The following is a 26,532-nucleotide window of genomic DNA, read 5'->3' on the forward strand; positions in this document are numbered from 1 at the left end:
TACTAAAATACAGTAAAGGAATAATTTGGGCAAAACCACAAAAAATATGAAAAGTGACAGCTAGAAGTGTAGCTCAACTCCTTCTGCCTATATTTTAACTTCACTGGATAGAGCCTTATGCTAATAGCTCAGGTGTTTTTTTACTTTAAATCAGATTTCTTCTGCTCCTGGTTATGGGTCCCTAGAACTTGAATTTAATTTGTGAAAACTGCTGGCTACAATTATTATTTTTAATTAGGTTTCACTAAATTGCCTGGTGAAACAGCATGTAAACAGACTAACATGTTTCTCTTGGCATTCAGTGATAAATATGTGTGCTATATTTATCTAACATCAGAAAAATCAAATGGAGATTTTAAATTTATTTTCTGCTCTCCTTTTAACCATTAGATTATTTGAATTATCTTCATAAAAAGCTATATTAGCTAACTGTAATCAAAATGAAAAATCAATCATTTTCTCTTATTAATTTTGACATACAAAGATTCACTTGTTTCACTGGAACAAAAACTAAATAACTAAATACTCCATTGTTACATTAATATTTCTTTCTCAAAATTTATATTCATTGATACAAAACCACCTTTTTCTCACTAAATCTCTGAGAATCTGTTCACTTAATCTTCAGTCTTTTCTTTTCTTGGCTAAAGTAGGTCTCTGACCTCTTGAGGAGTTCATTTTCAGAGAAGAAACAGGATAAATTCCACAAACACTTAATAAGAGATTTTTGAGTGTAGAACAGTGTGCTAATAAGCATTGTGGAGATACAAAGTTGGATAAGACATACTTTCATGAAACTTATTACATTCTTACAGAGAAATAACTCACATCCACATGGCCCTTTACTTGACCCACATTGTTTCAATGGATTCTCATAAAAGCCCTGTGAGATGATGTGATCAGCAGGATGGCACGTTCTTTAATGCTGCTCATGATAAATTCACAGCCCAGAAGCACGAGTGAATAGGAAAGAAGGCCTAAGGCGGATGGAAGGCCAGGTAGCTTCCTACAGACCCAGGTCTGTGACTCACCAACACATCAACATAGAGGATCCAACAGTGCTCCCTCGGACTGATGCAGAGCGATGTCAGGTCTATACTGCCCTTGTTGTTAAATATCCGGTAGAGGGTATTAGCAATCTCGGTGCCAAGGTCATCACCTCCTCGACCTTCAAATTCAGGAGTGGCATTGGCTGAGCTATACCAGGGAACAAAAAGGGTAAATCTTTTCAAATATGAGGACAAGGCTTAGTTCTAGAGTTAGCTGAAGCAATGCCTAATCACTAAGAAGTCTCATTTGAAGATAGTGCAATGAGGAAAAGAACTCTTCTTCTAAATTCCTAATTTCAAAATCCACAGAAAGACCTCAGTGAAGTGGCCCATTTTCTTCCTCAGATTCTCAGGGGCTCCTAAATACTTCCAACAGAAGGAAGAAATAAGAAAATCTTTGGAGGATAGAACCTGGGCCGGCAATTAGTTAAGCACATGCATAACACAGCTGTTTTCTGGCAAGACTGGGAAATAGAGTCCAACCATTCTATCTAACAAAGTTACCTTATATGTCTCTCCCCAAACCTACACCCCTTTTGAAATGTACACTTGTTTACAACTAACTAAAATGTCAAACATCTTGTTTAAAATATAAAATTCCTTTTGGCTATTCCTATTGCAATACTGGTAGGTACAAGAAGAATCTTTAAAAATAGGTTGAAACATTTTATAACGGAGCTATTCTAATTATATATCCCAAACCATTATCAGTCACCAGAGCAAGAATTTAAAACCCACAAGAGAAACATAAAACAACCTTGCTATTGCATTCACTGGCTTCTGCCTTATTCAGTAATCAAGATTTGCAGAGAAACTCATTTATAGCAAAATAATCAAGTCACCAGGAATGAAGTTTATTTTGTTTTGTCATCAAAAAACACCTCTATAACTTAAATACTAAGCAATCAACAGTATTATGCTATATCCTTAAGAAAGAGACATATATGTGTCTCTCTCTTTCTCACACACACACATACAGCCCCTCTAAATTTAGCATACTTAAAATATCTAACTTAACTTGAATATAGTGATTTACAGAATACTCTGGTATCAAAGTCAAATCAACAAATGTTTATTATATGCTTAATAACTACCTAGTCACCTTCACTGTAGCTGAACTGAGGGAAAAGGAGGGAGAAGGGAAGAGGTTTTCAAGGTTCTGATAATAATGCTTTACCTCTTTTAGGACACTAGAAAACTAACTAGTCCTTTCTCATAATTATCCGAATCAGTACGTCACCACAAAACTACTGGAATTCTGAAATCCATCACACTAGAAAAATCTAACAACCACTAGTCTCTGTTAATCTGCTTCCAAAAATAAATGGACAGTATTCTCCAGGAGAGGCAGAACGTACTGATTTTTGTTTTTAAATAACTGACTAAAAACAATGAGGCAACGCTTCTCATTTAGAATATATTTTATGCATCTTAGCATTCCTCTCCAAGCTGGCTGGAGTAAATACGGGAGGGTGGGGGGAAGGAAGAAGGGTTGGTTGGTAGTTTTTAATTCTCTGCAAAACCTGTAGCATGGGTCAAGTGACCCCTGCAATAAATATTCTGTTGGTCAAAGTCAATGTGGAGACACAGAGAAGCTTTGAAATGAATTTCTTACATACTTCCCAAAAAAGCTTTACACAGTCTCATGTATAATCAGTCTTCTTTTCCTGTTCTCTGTTTATGGAAGTCTGTCAGTATGGGAGAAGAGAAGCCTTGTACACAGTAGGCATTTTATGATTGCTTGCCCAATACATTTCTGACTTGACTGGCTGAACCACCCCTTCTTTCCTATTGCTAAATTAATGATCATCCACTGCCAGGCACATATGCAAAGAAAGATAAAGACTGAGGGGTCCAAATATATTAGCGCTCAGTGAGATAAAGTATATGCCCATTGATTTGGGGATGACTAAAGAAATTATGGTGCATGAATACAACGGAATAAAAACAGTAAAAAGAAAACAATGAATATGGAAAATATATACTAACATGAATTTATAGGAAAAGAGAAGTCAGCAGAACCAGGAAAATATACTCAATGACTACAATCAATGTAAATGGAAAGAACTAAAACACCAAAAACCGCTAAATGTAGAGTAATTATAACGCCCAAACATCGCTCCAGAGCTGGGACGATGCATAGCTCTTTCTTTGAGGTGAGGTCAGACATGGGTCATGTGCTGGTTGGTTTCGTTGTATGGTTTTCCTCTCTTTTTCCGTTACTTGTTAAAAGGGATAATTCTCTGGGGGAGGGATGTATTGTGAGAGGACAATGTAAAAACAAAAGACATCAATAAAAAATTAAATAAAATGCAAGTCATTATGGTCTAGATTATAAAGAAAAAAATAAAAGCAACGCTCCTTAACTCCAAAATTGATACCTTAAGCTTTCTGTACTAACACAAGTTTCCCTGTAAAACTCTACAGCTTGGTGTTCTACACACTGAACCCCGCTGAGTGGTAACTCGAGCGGCACAATTGTAAGGTCATATGTCGAGAGCTAGAAGGCGCCTGAGAGGGGACCTGGCTCAATCTCTTCGCCTGACACAAGAGGCAACAGAGCTTCAAGCAGGCTAAGTGATGTGCCCAAGGTCACCTGGCTAATAAGTACAGTGGGATTTGAACCCAGATTTCCTAATTCCAAATTCAGAACATTAATCCACAAACTACATCAGGCTACCTTCTAAATGACAAGATAACAACAATGAACTTACTTGTCCAAGGCTTAGGCAAAAGTCTGTGAGAATTAGGAAATCATAGTTTTAAATACCATGAAGCACATCATCATATAAAGATTCAAAATTGTGGGTTTTTATTGTTTACACAATTACCGATATATTAATACTGAAGTGCTCCTGCAGAAACATTGAAAGAAATGGAAAGAAGGCCAGTCTGTTAAAGACATTAACAGTGTAGGAAAACGCAGCTTTCCTTCTCCTCATCTGGACTTTCCTTTGCTAATGTTGCAATTCATTTTCATTATCTATCCAACTCTTCCTGCTCAGTTTTCCCATTTAACAAGGTTCATTATTTAAAAGTCTATGACCATTCCCTTGTGCCCTCTTGGAAAGTTACTATATAAATCTAATAAATAAAAAAAAAGCTTGTTTTATGGGATCTGCTGGCAGAAAAAAATTTTAATAGAAAACTAAAATATAAACCATTGCTTAATGACCACTTTCTACACCAGTAATCAAGTTCTGATGTCTTCATCCTATTGGTAAAATTATATGGCCATATTTAGGCTTCCACCTATGACAATAACGTACTAAATACATGTACAACAATGTACTAATAAATGCACTAACTGCACTCATTTGTACATATACATTTATATATCCATGAAAATGATATACTAAATAAAAAACCAGTAAGAGGGGAATGGAAAGGCCAGCTGCAGAATTAAAGTACAGTTCCAATTTAGAGATTCTAAATTAATACCTATCTCAACTTGAAAAGAAAAAATAGTCTCACTAATAAATGTATGGGAGCCACCCATGGATCCATATCTTTCAAGCCAGAACATACCCCATGAAGTGATACTGCTTTGGCAGTAGACTGCATTCTACAGCATGAGAACCAGTTTCCTGAGTTGGATTCCTATGGCTGTCCCATTCAAAGCCATCTCTGTAAATATAATAGGGGCAATTGAAGAATTTATTCCTGGAAGCTCTATTCCTCTTGAGTTTTTGAAGATGTAATACAGATTAGCCCACTGGGCCTCAAGACTAAAAAATGTTGTTTTAAGGTTCAAAAACAGCAGAGCTGTGACTTCACTGGAACTCTGATTAAGGAAACTCATCATTCACTAAGTAGTTCCTTCAGTGTCTTGTAGAGGACTAACTTATGAGAGATAGCTTTCAAAAGTTCAAGAAGCAGCCCTTACAATGGTCCGTATTCATGCTGAAGCAGAATCTAGGGCACCTGGAATACTAGAGAAGGTGGATATGGTTAATTTACTGATCAAGTCATACAGCTCTCCTCCGTCCTTTCATTTCCACACGTGTAGAACAAGGCTGGATTTGTTTGTCCTCTGCATAAAGAACAGGAGGGTTTTAGGATAAAAGACATATCAAATCATCCTTTTATTCCCAAGAGGAAAATTAAAGGGGTGAGTGAGCAGAATAGCAAGCTCTTTGCCTCCAGATGAATGTGCTTTACATTTAGAGCTGGCAAGGGTAACAGTGGAGTCAGTTTGGCAGTAAAGCAATTAATTTTCCACCTTTTACAGATTCTATTCCACTGGGAATTTAACCACCTAATCTTTAAATCTGCTGATGAATAGCTACATGTAAGAGAAACATCTTCTAATTATTCTCACTATATCCTTATACTACCCAATAGCTGCAATTTAAATTCAGGGTCATTCTTCCTGGGTTTGGGTACAGCACAGAATTCCGGTCCATAAGTCATATGCTAACCAACAAGCTGTTAGGAGAACTATCTATCCATAAGACTGAAATAAAGAATTTTATTTGTTCAGTACAATTAACTGTCACTTGTCTCTGAAAAATCTGCCACAAGAATCTGATAAGTCTCTCATCAGTTTCTTTCAGAAATAACTGTATGTAAAAAAATAAAAATATCTCAAATGATTCAATTTTCTTTCCTCTCAGGATGAAAATATATGGCAGTGTCTTCTATCTCTGCAGAAATAAACTTTTGCACACTAATGCATTGTTTGAATTAGTCCAGCCATTCTGGAAAGGAATCTGAAACTATGCCCCAAAGTTACAAAATTGTACATGACCTTTGACTCAACTATACCACTACGAGGCCTATACTCCAAAGAGGTCAAAGAAAGGAAAAGAATTCACATGTTCAAAAATATTTATAGCAGGTTTTTTCATAAGAAACAATAACTGAAAACCAAAAGGTGCCCACTTTTCAGGGAATGGTTAAACAAACTGTAATAGATGGATGTGATGGTAAAATAATAACGAAAAGGAATACAGGCATGATGAAAAAATTATAGGATGATGAAATAATAAAAATTTCATCATAAGAAATCATGGTATGCAGTTTTGGAGGAAACTAATTCAGAGTGAAGTGAGCAGAGAGAGAAACGCAAGTTACACAATCATAATGACAATAAGACTGTAGGAAAAAAGTGGAAAAATTTTAGAACTCGGATTAATGCGAAGATAAACTCTGATTCCATCCACTCTCCTGCCAGAGGCGAAGAACTCGACATCAAGAAATAATAATAAAACTATTTCTACAGCTCCTAGTAGCTGCCCGGCACCATGCTGCACACTTTAGAGACATGGCCCGTGTCAGAATCTGTATGGCTTAACTGTGGATATTTCTTGTAAGAGTTTTGGTTCCCCTCCCCCAAAAATTGTTCTGCTGGGGTGGGGGTGAAGAAGAGATAGGAAAGAGAGATGTTAAAACTTGTCACAAAAAACTCATGCTTGTACTTAGAAGCGAGATTCAAAGTTGGAAAAGATGTTAGAGGTCATCTAGTCCAGCCCCTTCATTTCACAGATAAGGAAATGGAGGTCCAGAGAGGCTGAAATGTTCAGGGTCACAAAACTAGTAAAATGTTTGGAGGCAGGATCTGAACCCAAGTTTTCCTGAATGCAAGTCCAGTACCTATCCTCTACACTAGGCTGCCTACAGTGTTTTAAACTTTACAAAATACCTTTCATACATCATTTCATCTGAGGTTCACAGCAACCCTATGAGGGAGAAAGGACACATGATATGATTCCCATTTTACAATGAGGACACTGAAGCACGGAAAGACTAAAGGGTGTGTCCAACCAAGGTCAAATCACATGGCTAGTTTAATGGAGGAGCTACAGGCCTGGAAAACAAGTGTTCATTTTCTCCATCTGTCTTTTTAGATGGCGGTGTTTATGTTTTTAAAAATTTCCCAACTGTACTAACCAGTCCACAAAGAACTCCAAGTAGCCTTCATCTGGTCTTTCCAACTTTGGCGTTCCCATCTCTGCTTTGACCCCTACCAGGATGTCAGTGTGCCCCTGCAAAAATACATTTGAAATGTACATTACCTGAATGTGAAAGTGCCCACAAGGCAAGCAGCATATTTATCCATTCACTCAACAGGCATTAATTATCTCTAAAGGCCTGTGCTAATGACAGAAGACGTACCAAATTCTGATCAGATACAGATCCCACCCTCTTGCAGCTTACTAAATCTAATAGGCAGACAGAACACAAACACAAATAACAATGGTTCCCAATACTGCGTGATAAACACCTTAGAACAAAGTGTTATGTGAAGCTAAGGGGAAAGGGTCTTACTAATGAGTCAGATCAGGGAAGGTTTCATTAAGGAGGCAGCATCGGTAGGAATCAACAGGTCAAGAGAGAGACGGAATCTATTTTGGGTATGGGGAAGATATAAGCAAAAGAATAAAGGCAGCAAAAAGCAGTGTGTTGAGGGGCTGAAGCATGGAGTATGAGGAAGAGAACATGACAGTTAATGTTTGTGGAGCGCTTTAGGGTTTGCAAAGCACTCTGTGCACTAATGTGCTTCACCTGAACCTCATCTTACAGATGACGATACTGAGGCTGAGAGAGGTTAAACCTGAGCTCTATCTCAGGTTTATTGTATGAAATGTGATATCTGTAAAATGTTTTGCAAACCTTAAGGTGTTAAATCAATTTTTTAAGTGGATGTCTGCAGAAGTGGAAAGACAACTCAATGAGATCTATGACATAAGGCCTGGCGCACCTCGAGAAAGACCTACTGATAACAACTGGGAAAGGCAATGACTTCCACCTTCAATTATGACAAGAATCACAGATGCCACTTTACTCACCAGCTTGACTCTTGCTGACCCGCTGGTGTTGGACACCACATCTGTTTCCACTTCAGCACAACGGTAATCTTCACAGCCTCGACCATCTACCCGGAGGTCTTCCTTAGTGTTACAATCATAATAAGAAATAGTATAATCAGCTTTGCTACAACATTGGACCAAACAAAATAAAATGGCATATGTGTATGTAGATATCTACACATGGCTAAATGGAAATTTAGAATGTCATCTGAAGAAAGAGTCTGGACTGACTAGCTCTTTATGGTTTGCAAAACATTTTTACGTGTTTTCTCAGGTAGTACTATCTGAAGCTAAGTAAGCTAGATAAAGTCTTTTTTCCTTCCATAGGGAAGAAAACCAATTAACAGAGGAATTTTATCAGACAAGGCTAATGAAAGTGATTAATCAAAGAGGTCAACAAAAAAGGCAACTAAATCACTTCTTTCATTAATTTTATCCTTCTCCTCTTCTATCCTTTTTCCCAAACCAATGAAATGAAAAGTTTAGATTCTGCTTCAAGAAAGGAAAGTCACTGAGTTGCACCAGTTTACAAGTGGTATAGCTAGTGTGACTATGGTTCGTACAAGTCTTTCCAGATTTTTCTGAAGTCTGCATGCTCATCATTTCTTATAGCACAACAGCATTCCATTATATTTACATACCACAACTTGTTCAGCCCAACTGATAGCAGTCCCTCAATTTCCAGTTCTTGGCTACCACAAAAAGCTGCTAAAAATATTTTAGTACATATGAGTCCTTTTCTCATTTTAGCCATGCCTTCTTTTAAAAAATGTTTTCATTGATACGTTGTTTTTTACATCATCTTCGTTTCTAAATATTTCCCTTCCCTAAAAAGTATCTATGTTACAAAGAATAAAAAGAGGAAAAAACAGTTCAGCAAAACTAACCAACATATCAACCAAATCTGACTATATATTCAAGGCTCCTAATCCTTTTCCTCCAATTTTGCAGACATGAGAGACCCAACTATACCTATAAACTCTGATTTTTCCCTACAGATCCTCCTTCTCCTGGCTTCTTTTAATATTTCCTGGATATTAGTGTAATAAAACTTCTGATAACACAGGAAAAACTACTCATTCCTCCTGACCTACTAAACTGTCCAACATTAACCAATCTCAAGAAGTAGTGATCCCCCTTGTCACTTAAAGGGACTTAAGCAGAGGCTTATTAACCTCCAGTCAAGGATGGTATGATGAGTAAAAAAAAAGTTGACCCTTTAAATGATCCCCCAGGCCTCCTTCAGCTCTCAATAACTTCAGACATGTTGCAAGATATAAAATAAATTCACACAAATCACCAGCATTTCAGAGAGAAGACAAATTCCATTTAAAAAATATAGAATGTATAAAACACTTGAGAGTCTACCTACCAAGATACACATGAACTAAATGAATGAAAATACAAAAAAACTTTATTTATGGAAACAAAGAAAGACCTAAATAACTGTAGAAATATTAGTTCCTCACAGTAGATTGGTATAATTTTAAAAAGCACACTAAATTAATTTATCATCCATAGTGTAATAGCTAGCATGAAGACAATGCTGTGAGGTTTGTGTGTAAAGCACTTTACCAGAATCTCATTTCATCATCACACCTCTGACAGGCAGGTAAGTGGGACGCACATTATGATTATTCCCATTTTACAGAGGGGGAAACTGAAGCAGATGGAAGTGACTTGCTCAGGGTCATGCAACCAAGTGTCTAGGCCACATGGGAACTTGAGTCTCCCCGACTTCAGGAAAGCTCAGCACTCTACCCACCACACCACTTCTGAGCCGTACCAATAAAACTACCCCAGGATTTTTGTTGTTGTTCACTCATATCTGACTCTCGGAGACTCATGTGGGGTTTTCTTGGCAGAGACTGAAGTATTTGCCATTTTCTTCTCCAGTTCGTTTTACAGCTGAGGAAATTGAGGCCAACAGGGTTAAGTGACTTGCCCAGGGTCCCACAGCTAGTAAGTGTCTGAGGCTAGACTTGAAAACAAGAAGATGAGTCCTCCTGACTCCAGGCCCTGAAATTTTATCCCCTGAGTCACCTAGTGGACTGCTAAGGATTTTAAAAAAAAGATTAAAATCAAAAGACTAAGTTTGATTAGAAAAAAATAAAAATAAAATTCTTCAGGAGGGACAAAATGTCCAGAATCTCAAGAAGATGATGAAAAAGAAGGGGGCCCAGCAGCATCAAATTTTAAACTACGCTACAAAGCAACAATCATCAAAACTATTTTGGTATGGTTTAAGAAATAAAAGAGATCAGTGGAAACAGATTAGATAAACGGCACAAGCCAATGGACAAAGTAGCTCAGCATTCAATAAACCTCAAGGATCCCAACTACTAGGGTTGAGAACTCACTGTTTGACAAAAAAAACTGCTGGGAAAAATTGAAGGCAGCCTTGCACTACACAGATATAAACCAACCGCCACAGCACATACCAAAATAAGCTTGTGGATGAGACCTGATATAAAAAGTTACATTATAACCAGAGGAACAAGGTAGAAAATACCTTTCAGCTCTGTGAATAGGAGAAGAGCTCATAACCAAACAAGGGGATAGAGAAGAACGCGGAAATGGACAATTTTGATGACATGGAATTTTTATACAAACAAATCAGGATTAAAAAGTTAACAGTTAACTTGGAAAATATCTTTGCAGCTAATTTCTCTGATAAAGATACCATTCCTTTCCAAGATATACAAGAAGCTCATTCAAATTTATAATTGCCCAACTGACAAATAAATGGTTGAAGGACATGAAGAAGTAGTTTTCTAAGAAAGAAATTCAAGATATCAAAAGCTATATGAAAAAAATGTTCTAAATCGCTAATAGAAAAATGCCAATTAGAAACTCTGACCCTCCATCCTACAGCCATCAGACGGACAAAGCTGACTGTGCTTAGTGATCAGGCCTTAGTCACCTCATGCCTCCACCATTGCTGGTTGGTCTCTCCACCTCAAATCTCTCCTCACCTTCAGTCCATCCGAAGCTCAGCTGTCAAATAATCTTCCTAAAGTGCAGACATGACTGTGTCACTCACCTGTCTGACCAACTCCAATGGCTCTCACTCATTCCAGGATCAAACAGCTCTGGGTGGCATCCTGAGCCCTTCACAACCTGGCCCCTCCTCCCTTTCCAGTCTTTTTAGAGCCCACCCCAAAGTTCCACATACTCTTCAAGCCAGTGTCACTGTTCTCCCTTCTATTCCTTGAACAAGACCCAATCTCCAGACTCCAGGCACTTTCACTGGCAGTCTCTTGGGTCTCAAAAGCTCTCCCTTTCTCATCTCTACCTCCTGGCTTCTTTAACATTTCAGCTAAAATCTCATCTATTAGAAGATACCCTTCTTAATCCCCCTTAATGTTAGTGCCTTCCCTCTATTCATTATTTCCAATTTTTCCTGTATATATCTTGATTGTAAATAGCTGTTTTCATGGGGCCTCCCCTCTTCTACTATAAGCTCCTTGATATCAAGAACTGGTTTTTGCCTTTCTTTGTATTCCCAGGGTCTAGCAGTAGTAAGTGCTTACTAAATGCTTACAGCCTTATTCCAGAGGACTGACAATGAATAATTCAAAATATATTTCTGGATGTGAGCAAAGTGGGAATTTGTTTCTCTTGACTATGCTTATGTGCTACAATTAAAATACTGTATCCCCTCCACCCCCTGCCAAGTGGGGAGAGAAAAAAATGCTTGAAAATTTAAAAAAAAGTATATATGTGGAAAAAAAAAGATTCTATGATGGGAGTAATAACACATAATATCAAACAGCAAACCAAACAAGAAACATAAAGTGGTAAATCCTTTGTTCTGGGAATTCAAATGTTGCCCTGAGGCCTCAGAATATCTTGAACGTAATTTGCTGGATTAAAGCAGCTTAATGAAACACATGACCAGGAGTCCCCTCTGACCTCCATATGGAGGTACATTACATGATTTAGGATATTAACTTTGAAGTGCAGATTAAAATCTGATTTTAAAAGGATCCTAATTTTAGAATCACACTGTTTCTATAAACATAAACATATGGGTGCTCTGCTTTGTAAATTCAATATTGGTTTTAAGAATGACAGTAAGCTAAGCACTCCCCATACCTCTAATTCTGAGGATAAACCTTGTTTCTAGAGAATTTTGCTTTGACTGAACTGAAGTTAACAAGCAATTCTAACAAAGAACTTTCTTTCAACAAACTGAACATATGTAAACCCATCGAATTCGAAAGCCCTGGAAAACTGAAACTGACAAAAGGGATTTTGCTCTGAGCTTCTGTGTCTCTGGCCATGGACTACAAAGAAGTCTAAGATATGATCCCTCTCCTCAACCAGAAGCTGATCATCTACTTGAGGAGACAAACATACCCATAAAAATATACCTGACAGTGCGAAGTAGTGTAGGTGAGAAGGGTAATCCATCCAAGTGCATATCATAGTCTGGGCAATAAGCATTTTCCATCCACTTCAATGTTTTTCCTATACAGTTACCAAACTCTTTAGAGTGATTATCAGGGATGGGGAACCTGTGGCCTCAATGTGAAGTTTGGGTTCACTCAAAGGGCTGCACTGGAGGATCTAAAGAGCCTTGTGTCCACCAGGGCACAGGTTTCCCACTCCTGGATTATGTATCTCACTCTGTTCCAGGGATGGATGGAATCAGTATGTTATCTCTAAACAGGAACATCTAAAAGACCTCAACCACCTTTATAGGCTATATCTCTCTAGAAGCTTAGTTTTCTGGCTAAATACCCTCTATGATGCTAAATAAATATCTTTGGCAAACATAAACTTTCCTGTTTTACGACTCACGTGGTATTACTTAACAGTGAGTTGAACAAAGCTACCTCTGTCATTATATCTTCTGAGTTACCCTGACTGATTCAGACATGGCTGGAAGATGCCTTATTGGAAGAAATCCTTAAAAGGCAAGAGTTCTTAATCTCTGTTGGCTCATGGATGTCTTTTGGAAGTTGAGCTGTGTGTGGGGTCTTTCTCAAAATGTTTTTAAAAAAATACAATCAAATACATAGGATTATAAAAGATACCAGTTATATTGAAACAGTTATCTAAATATCTATATCTATGTTGTCTATTGTTTCATTTCAGGGACCTCAGGTTAAGATCCCTTGGTTTAAGGCAACATTTTGCTCAATTGAGTCAAAAAAAAATTTTTTTAAACAAAAATTAGCCAACAAACAGTTAAAAACATTGGGATAATTTATTCTCTAAACCTTTTAGCCAACCTGAAAACTCTTAAAAATCAAATGTTATAGAATATCGTTTGCAAAAGGCTGCTTGTTCCCTTCATACACTTCCTTCTTGGATGTCCTCATTGACTATTTACAAATTATTCTTATAAATAATTTTGTAGAGAGGACAAAACAGACATCTGGATCAGTAGTTATTGCTGTTGGGTTAATACTAACTAAATCACCCTTATTCATAACTCCCCCCTCCCCCTGTCCCCCAAGTGTTTGGTATCCTCACCTCTTTCAGAGTACTTGAGGGCTGATCCCTCAATGCCCCCTAAATTGTGTCATCTCCAATATCTCCTTCTCTCATGTATACCTTGGTCTAGCTTGGCTGATTTCCCCATCTTTGTTTTCTTTAACATTTTGGTTTCTGTTGTTGAATCACTTCGTGGTGCCAGGCTCTCACAGGGGAAAGCTTTCTTTCCTGAGTCTATAGCAGCTGCTTTTAGCTACTGAATAAATGAGGCCTGCAGCCTCTGCATCTGCACAAGGGTCGATTTTCTGGACAGTAGCTTTGGGTGAGGGCTGGAAGTAGGGCAGGTAGTATAGGAGGCCCTGCTATTTGGTTGGTTCTTGGCCCTACCTGCCATAGGTGACAGTTACTAGTGTTGGGGTTGGTAGATCCCTTCCCCAAAAAGTTTGCTCCCCTGCATAACAGCCTCAGGGGTCAGGCTAGAAAAGGACCTATGTCTGGGAATGCTTCTATTCCAAGAGCTCTTGGGTTAAGGGTATCTCCATGAAGGTCTGAGGGAAGGTGATGGTGACAGTAGTTTAGCCTGCCTCCTCATGCCACCCCCAGAATGCCTTGCTGGAGGTTGGCTTGAACTGGGGTTTAACTATAACAAATAGGGACCTATGACTGCTGGGACTAGTTAACATTTACAGGATCACTGGGCTTGAGGGGATCAGAGAAACTATCGATAAGCCAATCTCCTCATTTTAGAGGTGAGTGACTTCTGGGGCGCATGGAGGTCAAAGTCTTGCCTAAAGGGTCACAGAAGTGGTAAATATTAGAAGCAGAATTTGAACCCACGTCTTGACTCTAGAGTTAGCACATCACCTGCCTTTTCTTCCTTCTATCACTGAACTACATACAACATCAGACACTGATCCAACATTTCAAAACAATGTGCAGTCATGTAAGAAAAGTTCTTGTACTGTTGACACCCAGTAATTGCATGACTGAGATATGCTCCCCAATAAATAAAAGACAGAAAGGCTAAGCATATACACCAAAATAGTCATAGTAGCATTTTGTATAAAGCAAGAAAAGGAAACAAATTGCAACTAATGTCCATCAGCTGAAAAAATGGTCTGTGAATGTAATGAAATTCTCACATAAGAAATGACAAAAAAAGAGAAATTCAAAGAAACAGAGGAAGACACACACATTGCTGGGATCTCCTCCTATGTCCTAACTCCAGGGTTCTGTCCTGGGCCCTCTTCTTTCTCTGGGGGCTCTCGTTAGCTCTCAGCAACTCAGAATCCCCCTTAACTCTTCATTTTTCCTCACTCTCCTTTTCAATTGGCCCCAAAGGGGGCCAATTACATCTCTATGATTTCTGAAAGGCCAACTTCAATAGCCCCTCATGATCATCATCTCAGCTCTGGACACTTGCAAAAGTCTCCTAATGATCTTCTGGCCTCCAGTCTCTCCCCTCTCTAACCCATCCTCCACAAAGCTGCTACATAATGACAGTGGTCACATATGGGTCTTTTCCACGGCATTTCCCTGCTTAAGAGGCTCCAAGAGTAAAGCAACCACCAACACCTTTTCAATCTGGCATTTAAAATCCTTCACAATCTGGTCCTAACCTTTTAGACTGATTTCTTATTCCTACCTTATATGCATTCTGCATTCCAGTCAAAATGGCCTCCTTGCTATGTCTCCTCCATGCCACTGCCCAGGCTGATCACAATGCTGGGAGCACTCAGCCTGGTAAGTGATGGAACCTTCCCTATTTTTTGGTGCTCTCTGCTCCTCCCTCACCAAAAACATTACTTTTTCTTTACTTATCCATGTCCATGTTGTTTCCCCCTAGCAGAATTTAAGCTACTTGGTGTCAGGAACTGTTTTGTTTTTGTCTTGGCATCCCCAGCACTTAGCACACAGTAGGCACTTAACAAAGGTTTGCCAAAGTGACCTGAGGAGGGTTGAACGAAGCAAAAGCAGAAGAATAACTGATCAGATTTCAGTTGGCCTGGACGGCCACTGAGGTTCTTTCCAAATTCTGTGATTCTAACATGTACACAATGACCACTCTGACACAAAAACAAAGGTAAGAGTAAATGCTGTGACCAGAAGACAGACATTGGAACCCACTTCTCTGCCCATTAGGAAGAGACAATGGAGTAGCGGAGCATATGTTGCCTACATCATCAGATACAAATGCTGTATTGTTTGATTTTGTATAAGTGGATTATTTGGGGGAGGGGTAGTTACAAGAGAGGGATGAGGCAATGTTATATAACAAAGTGACAGTAAAAGTATTAATAAAACTTTAAAGAACATTTTCCAAGAGCAGCTAGGTGGAGCAGTGGATAGAGGACGAGCCCTGGAGTCGGAAGGACCTGGGTTCAAATTCAGCCTCAGACACTAGCTGTGTAGCTCCATTTGCCTCCCTGCCTCCCCCACCAACAAACCTCAAAATAAACTTCCCTTAAGAAGAAATTTTTAAACTTTTAAATAGAGTGGGAAATTATGAAATTATGGAGCAGGAGAGAAAATTAACCCTATTTTCATACTGAAAGATGCTGTATTTAATTTTTTGTAAAGACATAATTTCATATTTAATGTTTTAGAAAAGTATAATTATAACTCTCATGGAACTTCTGTCCCTATCACATAGAACAGTAGGATTCCATGCAATAGTTTGTGGAAATGTTGTTGTACAGCCAAGGTCATTAAAAATAGCCACCACAGAATTAGGGGACATGTTCTTGTCAAGACTAGACAGATTGGGCAAAGGATAAACCATGGGGGATTAACAAACTGTTGGGTTTGTTTTTAAAAAAAACACCCTATGCCTTGTTGACACTACTAGAGACAAAATACCGAAATGCAGAATGGACATCTGACCCAAGGTGACTAAACTCCCAGTGAGAGGGGATGAGCAAGGTGTGAAAAAAAGAAAATAAGAGGCAAAATAAATAGATATAATTTCAGACACATCCAACCAAACCTGGTATAGTGAAAAAGCATCCTTTTGTGGAGGAAGTCAAGTGACTAAATGTGGCACATGCAAAGAACTGCCATGGAAGACCCAGGTGATTTGTTTAGTGAAGCTTCATTAATAGCTCTCCTTTCCACTTCCCCAGCTTCCCAGGGAGAATGCATATGGTCCAGTTGGATAAACTGGAGATTAAAAAGATGGAATCGAGCTCTCTCTATTTCTCTTAAGGCTGAAAATTCAACCAGGGTAAATTGCTACTGTGTACTTCAGTTTCCTCAGCTATAAAACAGAGATAATGGAGAAGGCAGAGAGGAACAATTGAAAAACAAATCTGCATTAATCTACAACAGAGAGGACTAATGATCCTAGCCAATAAAACATAATGAGTTGGGCAGGCATCTAGCTTTAAGTGTGATTATATGGAGGGGAGGAGAAGGGCAATAGAGAGGAAAGGAGGCAATAGAATGTAGCAGTGGCTTGGGACAGTAAGGATGACAGCAGAGAAAGGCTGACATTTTGTTGTGGTTTTCTGGTTTTTGGGGGGGGTGGGGGAAGGGATGTCGCTTTCAGAGGTTGATTGCCAACTTTCAAGCCAAATAAACCATCCCAACACCTTCTGGTACGTAAATTGCCAAATCCTAGGGGTAACTGACAGCTCTGTCTTAGCTTCCAATGCAATTGTGCCAACTGTGAAATCTTTTTCACAACATCACCTCACCCACCTATAAAATTGTTATTTTTCAAAGAACTCTGACAAAGAGTACATCATCTGCTATTCGGGGAGGTAATACTCAGGTAGGCAGGAATACTTTCCCTTTCTGGGTCCAACATTCCTACCCTATTTCTAACAGGAACTTCTGAGTTTCCTTCAACCCGAGCTGGATCTGGGAAATTTATGGTACTGATGGGAGAAGCTAACCCGGGCAACGTTTGGAGCTAAAGAAAGGTGCTCTGTAGGTCTCTTCGTCTGGGATAAAAACCACAGTTCCGGGGAGTCAGAGAAAGTGCCAGCCTCCGGACCCCGACTTCGAGCCCAGCTACAATGTAACAGGAGGATGCCTGAGCAGCTACAATGTAACATCAGGATGCCGCCAAGCGCCGAGGCCACCTCGGAAGGGGAGGCCAGGGCCAGAAGAAGCGCTTAACAGACAAAAGCAGCTTATCTGACCCAGAGGTGGACGGTCTGGGTTCCAGTTCTCTGCTGCCTGACCGACTCTGGGGAACACTAACACGTCCAGACGTTTACAATGAGCTTGACAAACATCTCACTGGAGGCTCACCACAGTCCTCCGAGCTTAATTAACTCTACGGGGCTTGGGGCCAGGCACTTACTCTCCTCCTGGGGCCTCAGTTTCCCCATCTGTAAGAAAGGGTAGTCTGAGATCCCTTACTCCAGCTCTACAGTAGACCATCTCTAAGCCTTTTCCCCAAACACCGGCCCCCACGTGCGCGCGCAGAGCCTCCGAACGACCAAGGGAGGGCAGGGCGCACGCGCGTAGGGGGCGTCTGGGAAGGCTGAGGGGGAGCGCGCCGGGGCCGAGGCAGGAGGGGTCCGGGCCTCGCCTCGCCTCCTCGCTCGTTACCTGCACACCGTGCACGATGTACACCTTTTCCGCCTCGCTCAGCGCCACGGACGCCATGAGGCCCCGTCCGGCCACGCTTCGGCCGCCGTCGCCGCCGCCTCAGAGCCCTCCGCCTCGGCGCCGCTCCGGACGTCGCGCTCCCCGCACGACTGTGGCGTCATCCGCCCGCGCCAGGGCCCCTGGGGCCGCTCCCGCCGCGTCATCAGCGAGCGGCGGCCGCTCCTGCCGCCGCTGCTGCCTCCCGCCTGAGAGCCCGATGGGCTGCTCCTGCGCCCCGCCCCGAAGTCTGGGTGAGTCCCGGGAGCCGCGGCCCCCGAGCCCCGGAGCGGCAGCGGCCCCCAGAGCGAGGGCGGGAGGGCGAGGGGGCGGCGGCGCCGGGGGGCAGCTGGGGACGGACCGAGGGCCAGAGGGCGGCCGGGGCACCTGCCGGCCGGCCGGGAGTCTCTTCCTGGGCGCCGGAGTTTAGCGAAGTCTGCCGGAGCGAGCCGCTGCCCCGGGGCTGCGTGCTCCCCTTGCCCCACCACTCACCCCTTTCCACTTTCCCGGGTCCCACACTTGCTGCCTTTCCGTCCGGCACTCCTCTTCAGCTGCCCTTTCCCCCTGCTCGCGTGCCACCTGCTGCCCCTCCCCCTCTCCTTTATCACCCCCCCTTCTGCTCCTCTGTTACTCCTGCCCCTCCCTTTGCTCCCCTTTCCCTCCTCCCTCTCTATTACCTCCTGCCCCTCCCCTTGTTCCCCTATTATTCTTCTGCCCCTCCCTTTGCTCACCTTTCCCTCCTCCCTCTCTATTACCTCCTGCCCCTCCCCTTGTTCCCCTATTACTCTTTGCTCCTCCCTTTGCTTCCCTTTCCCTCCTCCCTCTCTATTACCTCCTGCCCCTCCCTTGCTCCCCTATTACTCTCCTGCCCCTCCCTTTGTTCCCCATTTCCCTTCCCCCGCTCCACTATCATCCCTCGCCCCTCCCTTTGCCCTTCCCCCCTTGCCGCCTCCACTTTTCACCCCGTCCCCGCATTACTCTTTGGTCCCTGTTCCCCTTGCCCTTCCCTCGATCTCTGTCTCTCCCCTGCCCTATCCTTTGCTCCCTTTTTCAACTTGCCTCTTCCGCATCCCCTATCACCTTCTGTCTCTCCCCTCGCTCCTCTTTTCCCTGCCCCTCTTCCTGCCTCCCCTTACCCCCACAGCCTTGTGCCCCTGCCCTTGCCTCCCCTCTTTCCTTTCTTCACCTCCGCTCGAAGGCGAAAAGGTCCTGGATTTTGAGAAGATTCAAATCTCTGAACCAGTCTGACTTTTGGCAGTGTGACCATGAGCAAATCACTTAACCTTCCTCAAAATCGGCTCCCTCATCTATAAAGTGGGAAGACTAATACAGATCTATCTCCCAAGATTGAGCTGAAAGCCTTTCTAAACCTTTATGTAGGTGATTTTTTTTCATTGCCTAACAGAATGCTCTGCATGTTGTAAATGCTGATGAATAAAAGTTTGTTGGGTAGATAGTAGAGTAGATTTAGTACTAGTTCAACCTCAGAGTCATTTAATCAGCCCCCTCACTTTATAGAGGAGGAAACCGGTGCCCAGAGAGGATAAGGGGCTTGTTTAGGGTTGCACAGATGGAGCTGAACCCAGGCCTTTTCACTTCAAATGCAGCCCTCTTTGCACTGTGCCACACTGCCTCCTTGGTCCTGTGCTATTTGAACTTTTCTAGTCAGTGAATTGGATAAAGACATATTAAAAACTTATCAAGTTTGTAAATGACATATATAGCTAATTACATCGACAAAGCTCAGCATGAGTTAATGGTGTCATATACATTGACCACAGTAGCTGATGCCATACTGGTCCACTTTAGGGAGACAGTGCCCAGAACTAAGGAGGTACTCAACCCACAGTTTTCTTCTCTCACCAGATCACATCTGGATCTTATGTTCTGTTTAGGGTCCCTTCCTTTTAGGAAGGACTTTGACAAGATACTCTCCAGAAAGAATGGAGGGATTAGGGTGGTAAAAGGCAGGTAAAAGATGCAGGAGTGAGGGGGAAAGAAGGGACTGTGCAACATGGATGGCCATCTTCAACTGAAGGGCTCTTGTGTGGGGGGATGGGGTTGGAGTGAGGAAAAACACCCCAACAATTCAATCTCTGAACGTCTCAAAGCCAATACTGCATGACCCATGTGCTATAGAGAGGATTCTTCTTTACTGGTAGAATGATTGTTGCTGTGTTTGTCCTTTGTTCTCGAAGAGGACCGTGACATCAAGACGATGACATGACTTGCAGTTGACTTTGATCTGAGTGAGGGAGGGCTGTGCAAGGTCACTGGCCTCGCTTTCTTCTCCTGAGCCATCAGCATCCAGTGGCCTGATAAGTGCAATGTGAGACCCTGGCCCTTTCAGGTTAAGGTCTTATCATGTTCTCACTTTGAGTGAGATACACCCATTCAATTAAATAGTTACCCCTTTAAAAAAAAATTGAACTGGGAGAGGAAGACCCTCAGGTTTCCTGGGTAAAAGAGAAGCAATTACTATTTAATTATTAGAATGATAGGGCCTCTGAAGTCCCTTCCAGCTCTGTGCGTCTGGGATTGAGTGATGAATACCCCCCTCCATCTGAAGCTCTTCTGCCCAGGCTTTCCTCCCCTCCTCCCATGCTTTGACTCTTCCCTTTTTACTTCTCACCACCTAAATCTGATAAGATGGGTGGGGGTGTTCTTTTCTCGATTTCTGAGATTTTAAGGGGAGAGTAGTTTGTGGAAGGAACTGAGGAATACTTCCTTGCAGCTCACTTCCTGGTCTTTTTGTGAGTTGACTGATAGTGGGAGGGGACAGCTGTGAGTGGAAGAGCACTTCATGATGGACATGGTGCCCAGTAGGAGGCTGCTGCCCATGGTCTGCTTGGAGACTGGGGAAGGTTGGGGGGGAGGGGGTGGCAAATAGAATCTGGCCATATCGTGTGACCCATGGCAGGCACTAGCAGCATTTCTTGAAAACCTGGTGCTTGCCTGTCTTCGAGGGAGGGCTGCAGAATGAATGTTGAGAAAGGAGCTTCTGAGGACCTAGCGCCCGGGCAAGGAGAGGCTGAGGAGGCCCAGCTGTAGCCATCTCCACTAGCCAACAAGCCAGGCCTCTTAGTTCCAGCATTTTTCTGGGTAGGTGGTGAGTTTTAGGCAGTGCTCCAAGGAAACGTAAGCCCTGGCTTTGCTGTGGTGGTTGAGGTGGGCATTGTCTTTTAAATGCATAATACCTGCAAGGTAAGGCTAAGATCACCCTGGGAATCCATTTTTCTTAGTAATCAAGACTGGGCAGAAGAAATTTCAAACGATATTTGTCAAAGGAAAAAAGTGGATTTTAAAGAGCTATTATGGAAAAAGTTGAGTTTTAATAACTCATACTCTCACTGAATCCTCTTTTTTCTCCAAAGTAAAACGACTCTTTCCTCCAAACTTTGTCAGTATGGAATGTTCTCCAGTAAAATATCTGGTGCCTATGTACTCCCATCTGGCCATTTTTAATCACCTTTGAAAGCACTTTAATGCACCCTGCTAAGAACCCTCCCACCCTCCCCCTTGCCTCAGCTCTCAGTAGAATTTTTTATTGGTTAATATTTGAGTATCCACAAGGCTCCATCTCACTGAACTGAGGTAAAAAGCACATGGTTCTTTACTATCTAAGACTTTGTGCTACTGGAAGAGGAGACAGATGGTATCATTCTCCCTACTCCTCCCATACAAAGTGGCCATGCAGGAGTATTGATTTTGTAGTCAAATGACCTGATTGTAGTCAATTCAGGCAGCACAACTTCGAATGATGTGACCTTTGCTGTAAGTAACTTAACTTCACTGTGTTTTAGTTTCCTCATCTGTAAAATGAGTGAGTGGGAATACATCAGCTAGTCAGTCGATAAGCATTTATTAGGTGTCTGCTATGTACCAGGCACTGTACTAAGAAATGGGGGTACAAAGAATGGCACAAGGATGTCAAAGTCTGATGGGGGAGACAACATGCAGATGACAACATACAGACAAGGTCAAGTCAGCAAAGGGAAGGTCACCTCCAAGGGTCCCCATGCTGCAGACGTGTAGGGGTATGTTTTTTGCAGAGGTGTGTTGCATTGAAAGACTAAAGAAAACTTGTGTGGTTAGAGTGATATGAGACTGGATTTTAGGAACAGAAGATGGATATTTGGTATAGAGAAAGTAGAGATGTCTCAAAGTAAGATTTTCCTAGCCGGGATGTCTACTGGATTGGAGGTGGGAAGAAAAGGCTGACTCCAGAACTGCTGCATAGGGAGAGAGGAATGCATGTCTTTAGACAGATGCATTCTTAACCTGGACTCAATATATTTTGATAACTGCATTATAGCATAATTGGTTTCCTTTATAAAGCTATATATTTTTGTGTGTGTTTTTAAAAATGTTCTAAAGGGCCGTACACTTCATCAAACTGACAGAATGAGGATCCAAGACCCAAAAAAGAGGAGAAGAACTGCTGTTTTAGAGCAGAGGTGTCAAAAATGTAGCCTCAATGCAGCCTACAACACTTCCCAAGCGTAGCCTGAACCAAATTAAAATGTAATTGGGAAATATTAAACACGATAACTTAGAATAAAAAACATGTTGCCCAGAGAGGTCCTTATGTATAGTTTTTAGTGGCTCCTATTTCTGTTTGTTTGACATCACTGATTTAGAGAAAACCTTTTAGAATGTTATGTTTATACCTTTAAAATATATAGTCCGCCAAAAGAATGTGATATAGTGCTTGCTGGGCAGCTGCATCCAATGATCTCAGATGTTGATATTGTACAACAATTTGTTGGATTCACTTCAGTGGATCCATGATCTTGCCCTTGGCTTTTTCTTCCATTTGTGCAGATTGTTGCCATCCCTGCCCGCCAGCCCTTCACGTACACATCAGTTTGTCACTGGGAGTCCACCTTACGTTATGGGAGCCTTCCTTGAACTCTCTTGTAGCCACAAGTGTAGATTTAGAGCTGGAAGGGCCTGTAGAGATCATCCAGTCCAATCTTACTGTTCTAACAGATAAAGAAATTGAAGCTTCAGTGCATAAATGATTTGCCTAAGGCCAGTCACCAGGTGCCCCAGCTGGGATTCAGACCCAAGGGGCTTATTCCTTAGTCCTACCATGTGAGCAGCTCATCTCTTTCCATCACATGTCTTTGATGACATTCTTTACGCTGCTTCTAATTGATGTTGGTTGTTGTTTTTTTTAATTAAGTTTTTATTGAGGCCTTATGGTTTGGTTTATATATATATATATATATATATATATATATATATATATATATATATATATATATATATGTGTGTGTGTGTGTGTGTGTGTGTATGCACACACATGCACACACACAACGTCATTTATCTCTGGTATCCCTTCCTTCCCAGAAAGGCATCCCATATAACAAATGCTGTTTTTTTAAGAGAAAAAAAATCAGCATAACTGATTGGTACGTTGTCACAGTCTGAAGGCGTGTGCACTGGACCAACGTCTTTCATTGGCTGGGTTGAAGGTGTCCTCTCCTCTCTTGTCATTCAAATCATACTTGATCTTTATGATTTTGTTATGTTCATTTTTGATTTTTGTGTGTGTGTGCTGCTATAACTGTTTTGGTGTATATGAGGGCATTTTTCTTTTGTTGGCTTCCTTGGGATATAAGCCAAGTAATGGAGTCTCTAGTTAAGATAGTATAGACATTTTAGTCACTTTATTTGCATAATTCCAAATTACTGTTTAAAATAGTTGTACTGTTTCACAGTTCCACCAACAATATATTAATAATATGCCTGTCATTCTACAACCCCTGTAATATTAACTATTCTTGCATTTTGTCATCAGACCCTAAGATATCAGGGTTGTCTTGATTTGCATGCTTCTTATTAGTGATTTGGAGCTAGTGATCTTGGATTCTCTCAGGTGGTTTTAAACACTTTGCAGTTCTTTTATGAACTGTTTGTTCATATCCTTTGACCACTTATCTATTGGGGAATGGCTATCTGATGCTTTTTTTTTATAGCGTGCTATAGCCCTACTGCATGTATAGCTCTTTCCATTACCCTATCTGTGAATGATCCTCAACTCCAAGAAGAGTTCTTTTTACATGGGAAGACTGACAGCATTTCTGAGTGATGTTATGAATGATTTATCCCATGTGCTGGGCTTTTCCCTATGTCTGAGAGTTAGAAACAGTAATATTATATGTTAAGCTTTGGTGCATGAATGAGATCTTTAAATAGTAGTATGCTCATTTTAAACCCACTGCCAAAGTATGTTCTCTTGAGGTCTTTAGTAATCATTACAATTCAGCACAGTCAATACATTTTTGACGATCAACTGTGATTGATAGGGGAACTCAAGCATTATTAACAGGAAGTAAATTCCTAACTTTTTTTTTTTAGTGAAACAGTTGAAATAACTTATACTTCCTGCAGATTAAAATCATAATTATTAGTGGAAAGTAAATTGCTCGCTCTTTTTTAGTGAAACAGTTGAAGTAACCTGTGCTGCCTACAGATTAAAGCAATAATTAGAAAATGATCTAATATTAAATTTACCCATTCCTGTACCAGTGTGGGATGGTTTTCTTGGATGTATTTTGTTTAGCCAACTGCAGTTTTAAATAATCAGCAAAACATTTATTGAGCACCAGCTGTGTCTGGTGCGGTTCTAGATAATTGGTACAATGAAAAAAATTAAATAGTCCCTGTCCTCATGAAACTTACATTGTAACACTAAGTTACAGTTAACCCTTCCTCATCACAACTTTCCCCATCATGGATTTTGATATATCGTGGGTTGGCGTAAGAAATTAAATGGGAATTTTGGTGGAGTTTTGCAGAAGCACAGACAATATGCTAAGCTTAGCAGATGACAGAAAAAATTTAGAAACTCAGAAATGCATAAACTATCTCTCTATATAGTATTGTATAATATCAACATATTTCATCTTTTAATACCATAATATTTCAGACTTCTATGGTATGAAGGGAGAGCCAAAAAATTTTACATGGATTTTCCAGATTGTGGGGGCACTGGTCTCCTAACCCCTGCAACGTGGAAGGGATGACTATAGTTACCAGTTTGTGTTATTTATTTATCATCTGTATTAGATTTAGCTCCTCAAGTACAGAACTCACTGTCTTTAATGTCTAAATATTTTCCCTTTCTCCAAAACTTAGGCATCATTTGTGGAATGAGCAACAAACTCCTGTCACTGCCTTGAAAGGCTGAAGTCACCTTATTTCTTATTTTCTGGCAGAACTTCTCTTTTTTCTCCTCCTGTTGTCTCCCTGGTGTTTATGCTATTCTTTCCAAAGCTTGAATTCAGAGGCTGAGGTCCTCAGTTAAGTTGTAGACTTCCTTTACTCTTTGTATGTTGTCCGACCCAGCACATATTCAGTAACAGCTCATTGAAATCATTGAACGTGCCTTCATCCACTTCTCTTATGTTCTTGTCTTTCTTCCTTGGTTACGTATTAAGAGGTAGTTAACCAAACATAAATCCTTTTGGTGAAGTGGGTAGAACGCTGGACCCAGAGTCAGGAAGACCCGAATTCAAATCTTCCCTCAGAAACTTCCTAGCTGTGTGACCTTGGGTGAGTCACTTAGCCTCCGTTTGCCCCTGGAGAGGAAAACAGCAAGCCCCTCTAGCATCTGTGCCAAGAAAATCCCCTATATCAAGGTCCCCTGAGGCAGGAAGAGTCGAGCACTACTGAATGACTGAACAGCCCCAACAGATCCTCTGCAAGTGATGGAAGAGGCCAGGTTTCATTTTGACCTCTTGGATGTGTCCTGCTGAATGGGTGTGCTTATTAGCTGAGAGTCAGGATGGTGTCACTGCAAGGAGCAGGGGCACTTCTCTTGTCTGAAAACCAGAATCAGAGTTCCTGCTTTCCTTCTGCTTTACTGGCTGTGTGATCTAGGACTGAAAGGATCATGTCCACAAAACACTGTCCTGTTAGACTACCAACTACTACCAAGTGGCTACTGTGTCTCTAGCTCTCTGCTACATCCAGTTAGGGAGAGGAAGGACATGTTTGATACAATTAGTGAACAAGAGAATATTAACAAAATACTAAATAGTACAGTACAGATAATTAGTGGATAGGATAATATATAATAAGGCAATAATTATGCCTCACAGGCAGACAGTGTGTGGGAAAGGTGACAACAGAGACTGTCATATTCCCTGGCAGAGATCTGGCAAATCTTTGTCCTACCTAAGAGTTAGTTAATTAAAGCAATAAAAGACTATTACAGAATTGCTTCAGGGCAATGCAGCAATGGTGTTATAGTTGCAGAGAACCCTTAAAAGCACAGCTTGTGAACATTTTATTCCATATTTTAGTGGCCTGGAGCCAGATAACCCTAGCTCTATGCCTGATTTCCTTCCTGTGTCACAGGAAGGTATGCCAAAAAAGAATATAGTTGAAATTGTTTCCTTTACAAAATTCTGTTTCAGGTAAAGATTTTGTAAAATTCTTTTTTACATAAAATTTTCACTACATATATCCTAATTTAAGGAATACATGTTGTAAATTATTTGTCTTCCGAAAGAACGTATTGTTAAGCTAGTTGTAATTAAAACTGTTTCTTAAGGTGCTTTATGCAGATATTAGTGCAATTATTATAAATGTGTGAACTATTCATATATTCTCATTTT

The 26,532-nt window shown here is 41.0% G+C and overlaps 2 protein-coding genes across 11 annotated transcripts in view; one reads left to right on the plus strand and one right to left on the minus strand.

Moving 5' to 3' along the window:
- EXOSC7 (exosome component 7) overlaps positions 1-18,508 on the minus strand; it is a 37,525-nt gene extending 19,017 nt beyond the window's left edge. Inside the window, exons 1-4 of one of the 4 annotated variants that reach the window (XR_011976612.1) lie at positions 17,867-18,040; positions 7,841-7,942; positions 6,942-7,036; positions 1,032-1,197 (exon numbers count right to left, since the gene is read on the minus strand). Coding sequence is in view for 3 of the 4 variants with exons in the window: in XM_072651407.1 (XP_072507508.1) it covers positions 1,032-1,197; positions 6,942-7,036; positions 7,841-7,942; positions 17,867-17,923 (420 nt within the window). In the remaining variant the exon portion in view is untranslated. Of the gene's footprint in view, positions 1-1,031; positions 1,198-6,941; positions 7,037-7,840; positions 7,943-17,866; positions 18,063-18,394 lie in introns of those variants that run through there. The other 3 variants (XM_072651408.1, XM_072651407.1, XM_072651410.1) reach the window with 3 other exon arrangements.
- The window catches only part of ZDHHC3 (zDHHC palmitoyltransferase 3), a 60,920-nt gene continuing 52,355 nt past the window's right edge, over positions 17,968-26,532 (plus strand). For 2 of the 7 annotated variants that reach the window (XM_072651400.1, XM_072651405.1), the window contains exon 1: positions 18,054-18,156. The gene's annotated coding sequence lies outside the window, so the exon portion shown is untranslated. Of the gene's footprint in view, positions 18,157-18,681; positions 19,279-20,913; positions 21,005-26,532 lie in introns of those variants that run through there. The other 5 variants (XM_072651406.1, XM_072651399.1, XM_072651403.1 and 2 more) reach the window with 5 other exon arrangements.

The sequence above is a fragment of the Notamacropus eugenii genome, chromosome 3, assembly GCF_028372415.1.
Source record: "Notamacropus eugenii isolate mMacEug1 chromosome 3, mMacEug1.pri_v2, whole genome shotgun sequence".
Lineage (NCBI taxonomy): Eukaryota > Metazoa > Chordata > Mammalia > Diprotodontia > Macropodidae > Notamacropus > Notamacropus eugenii.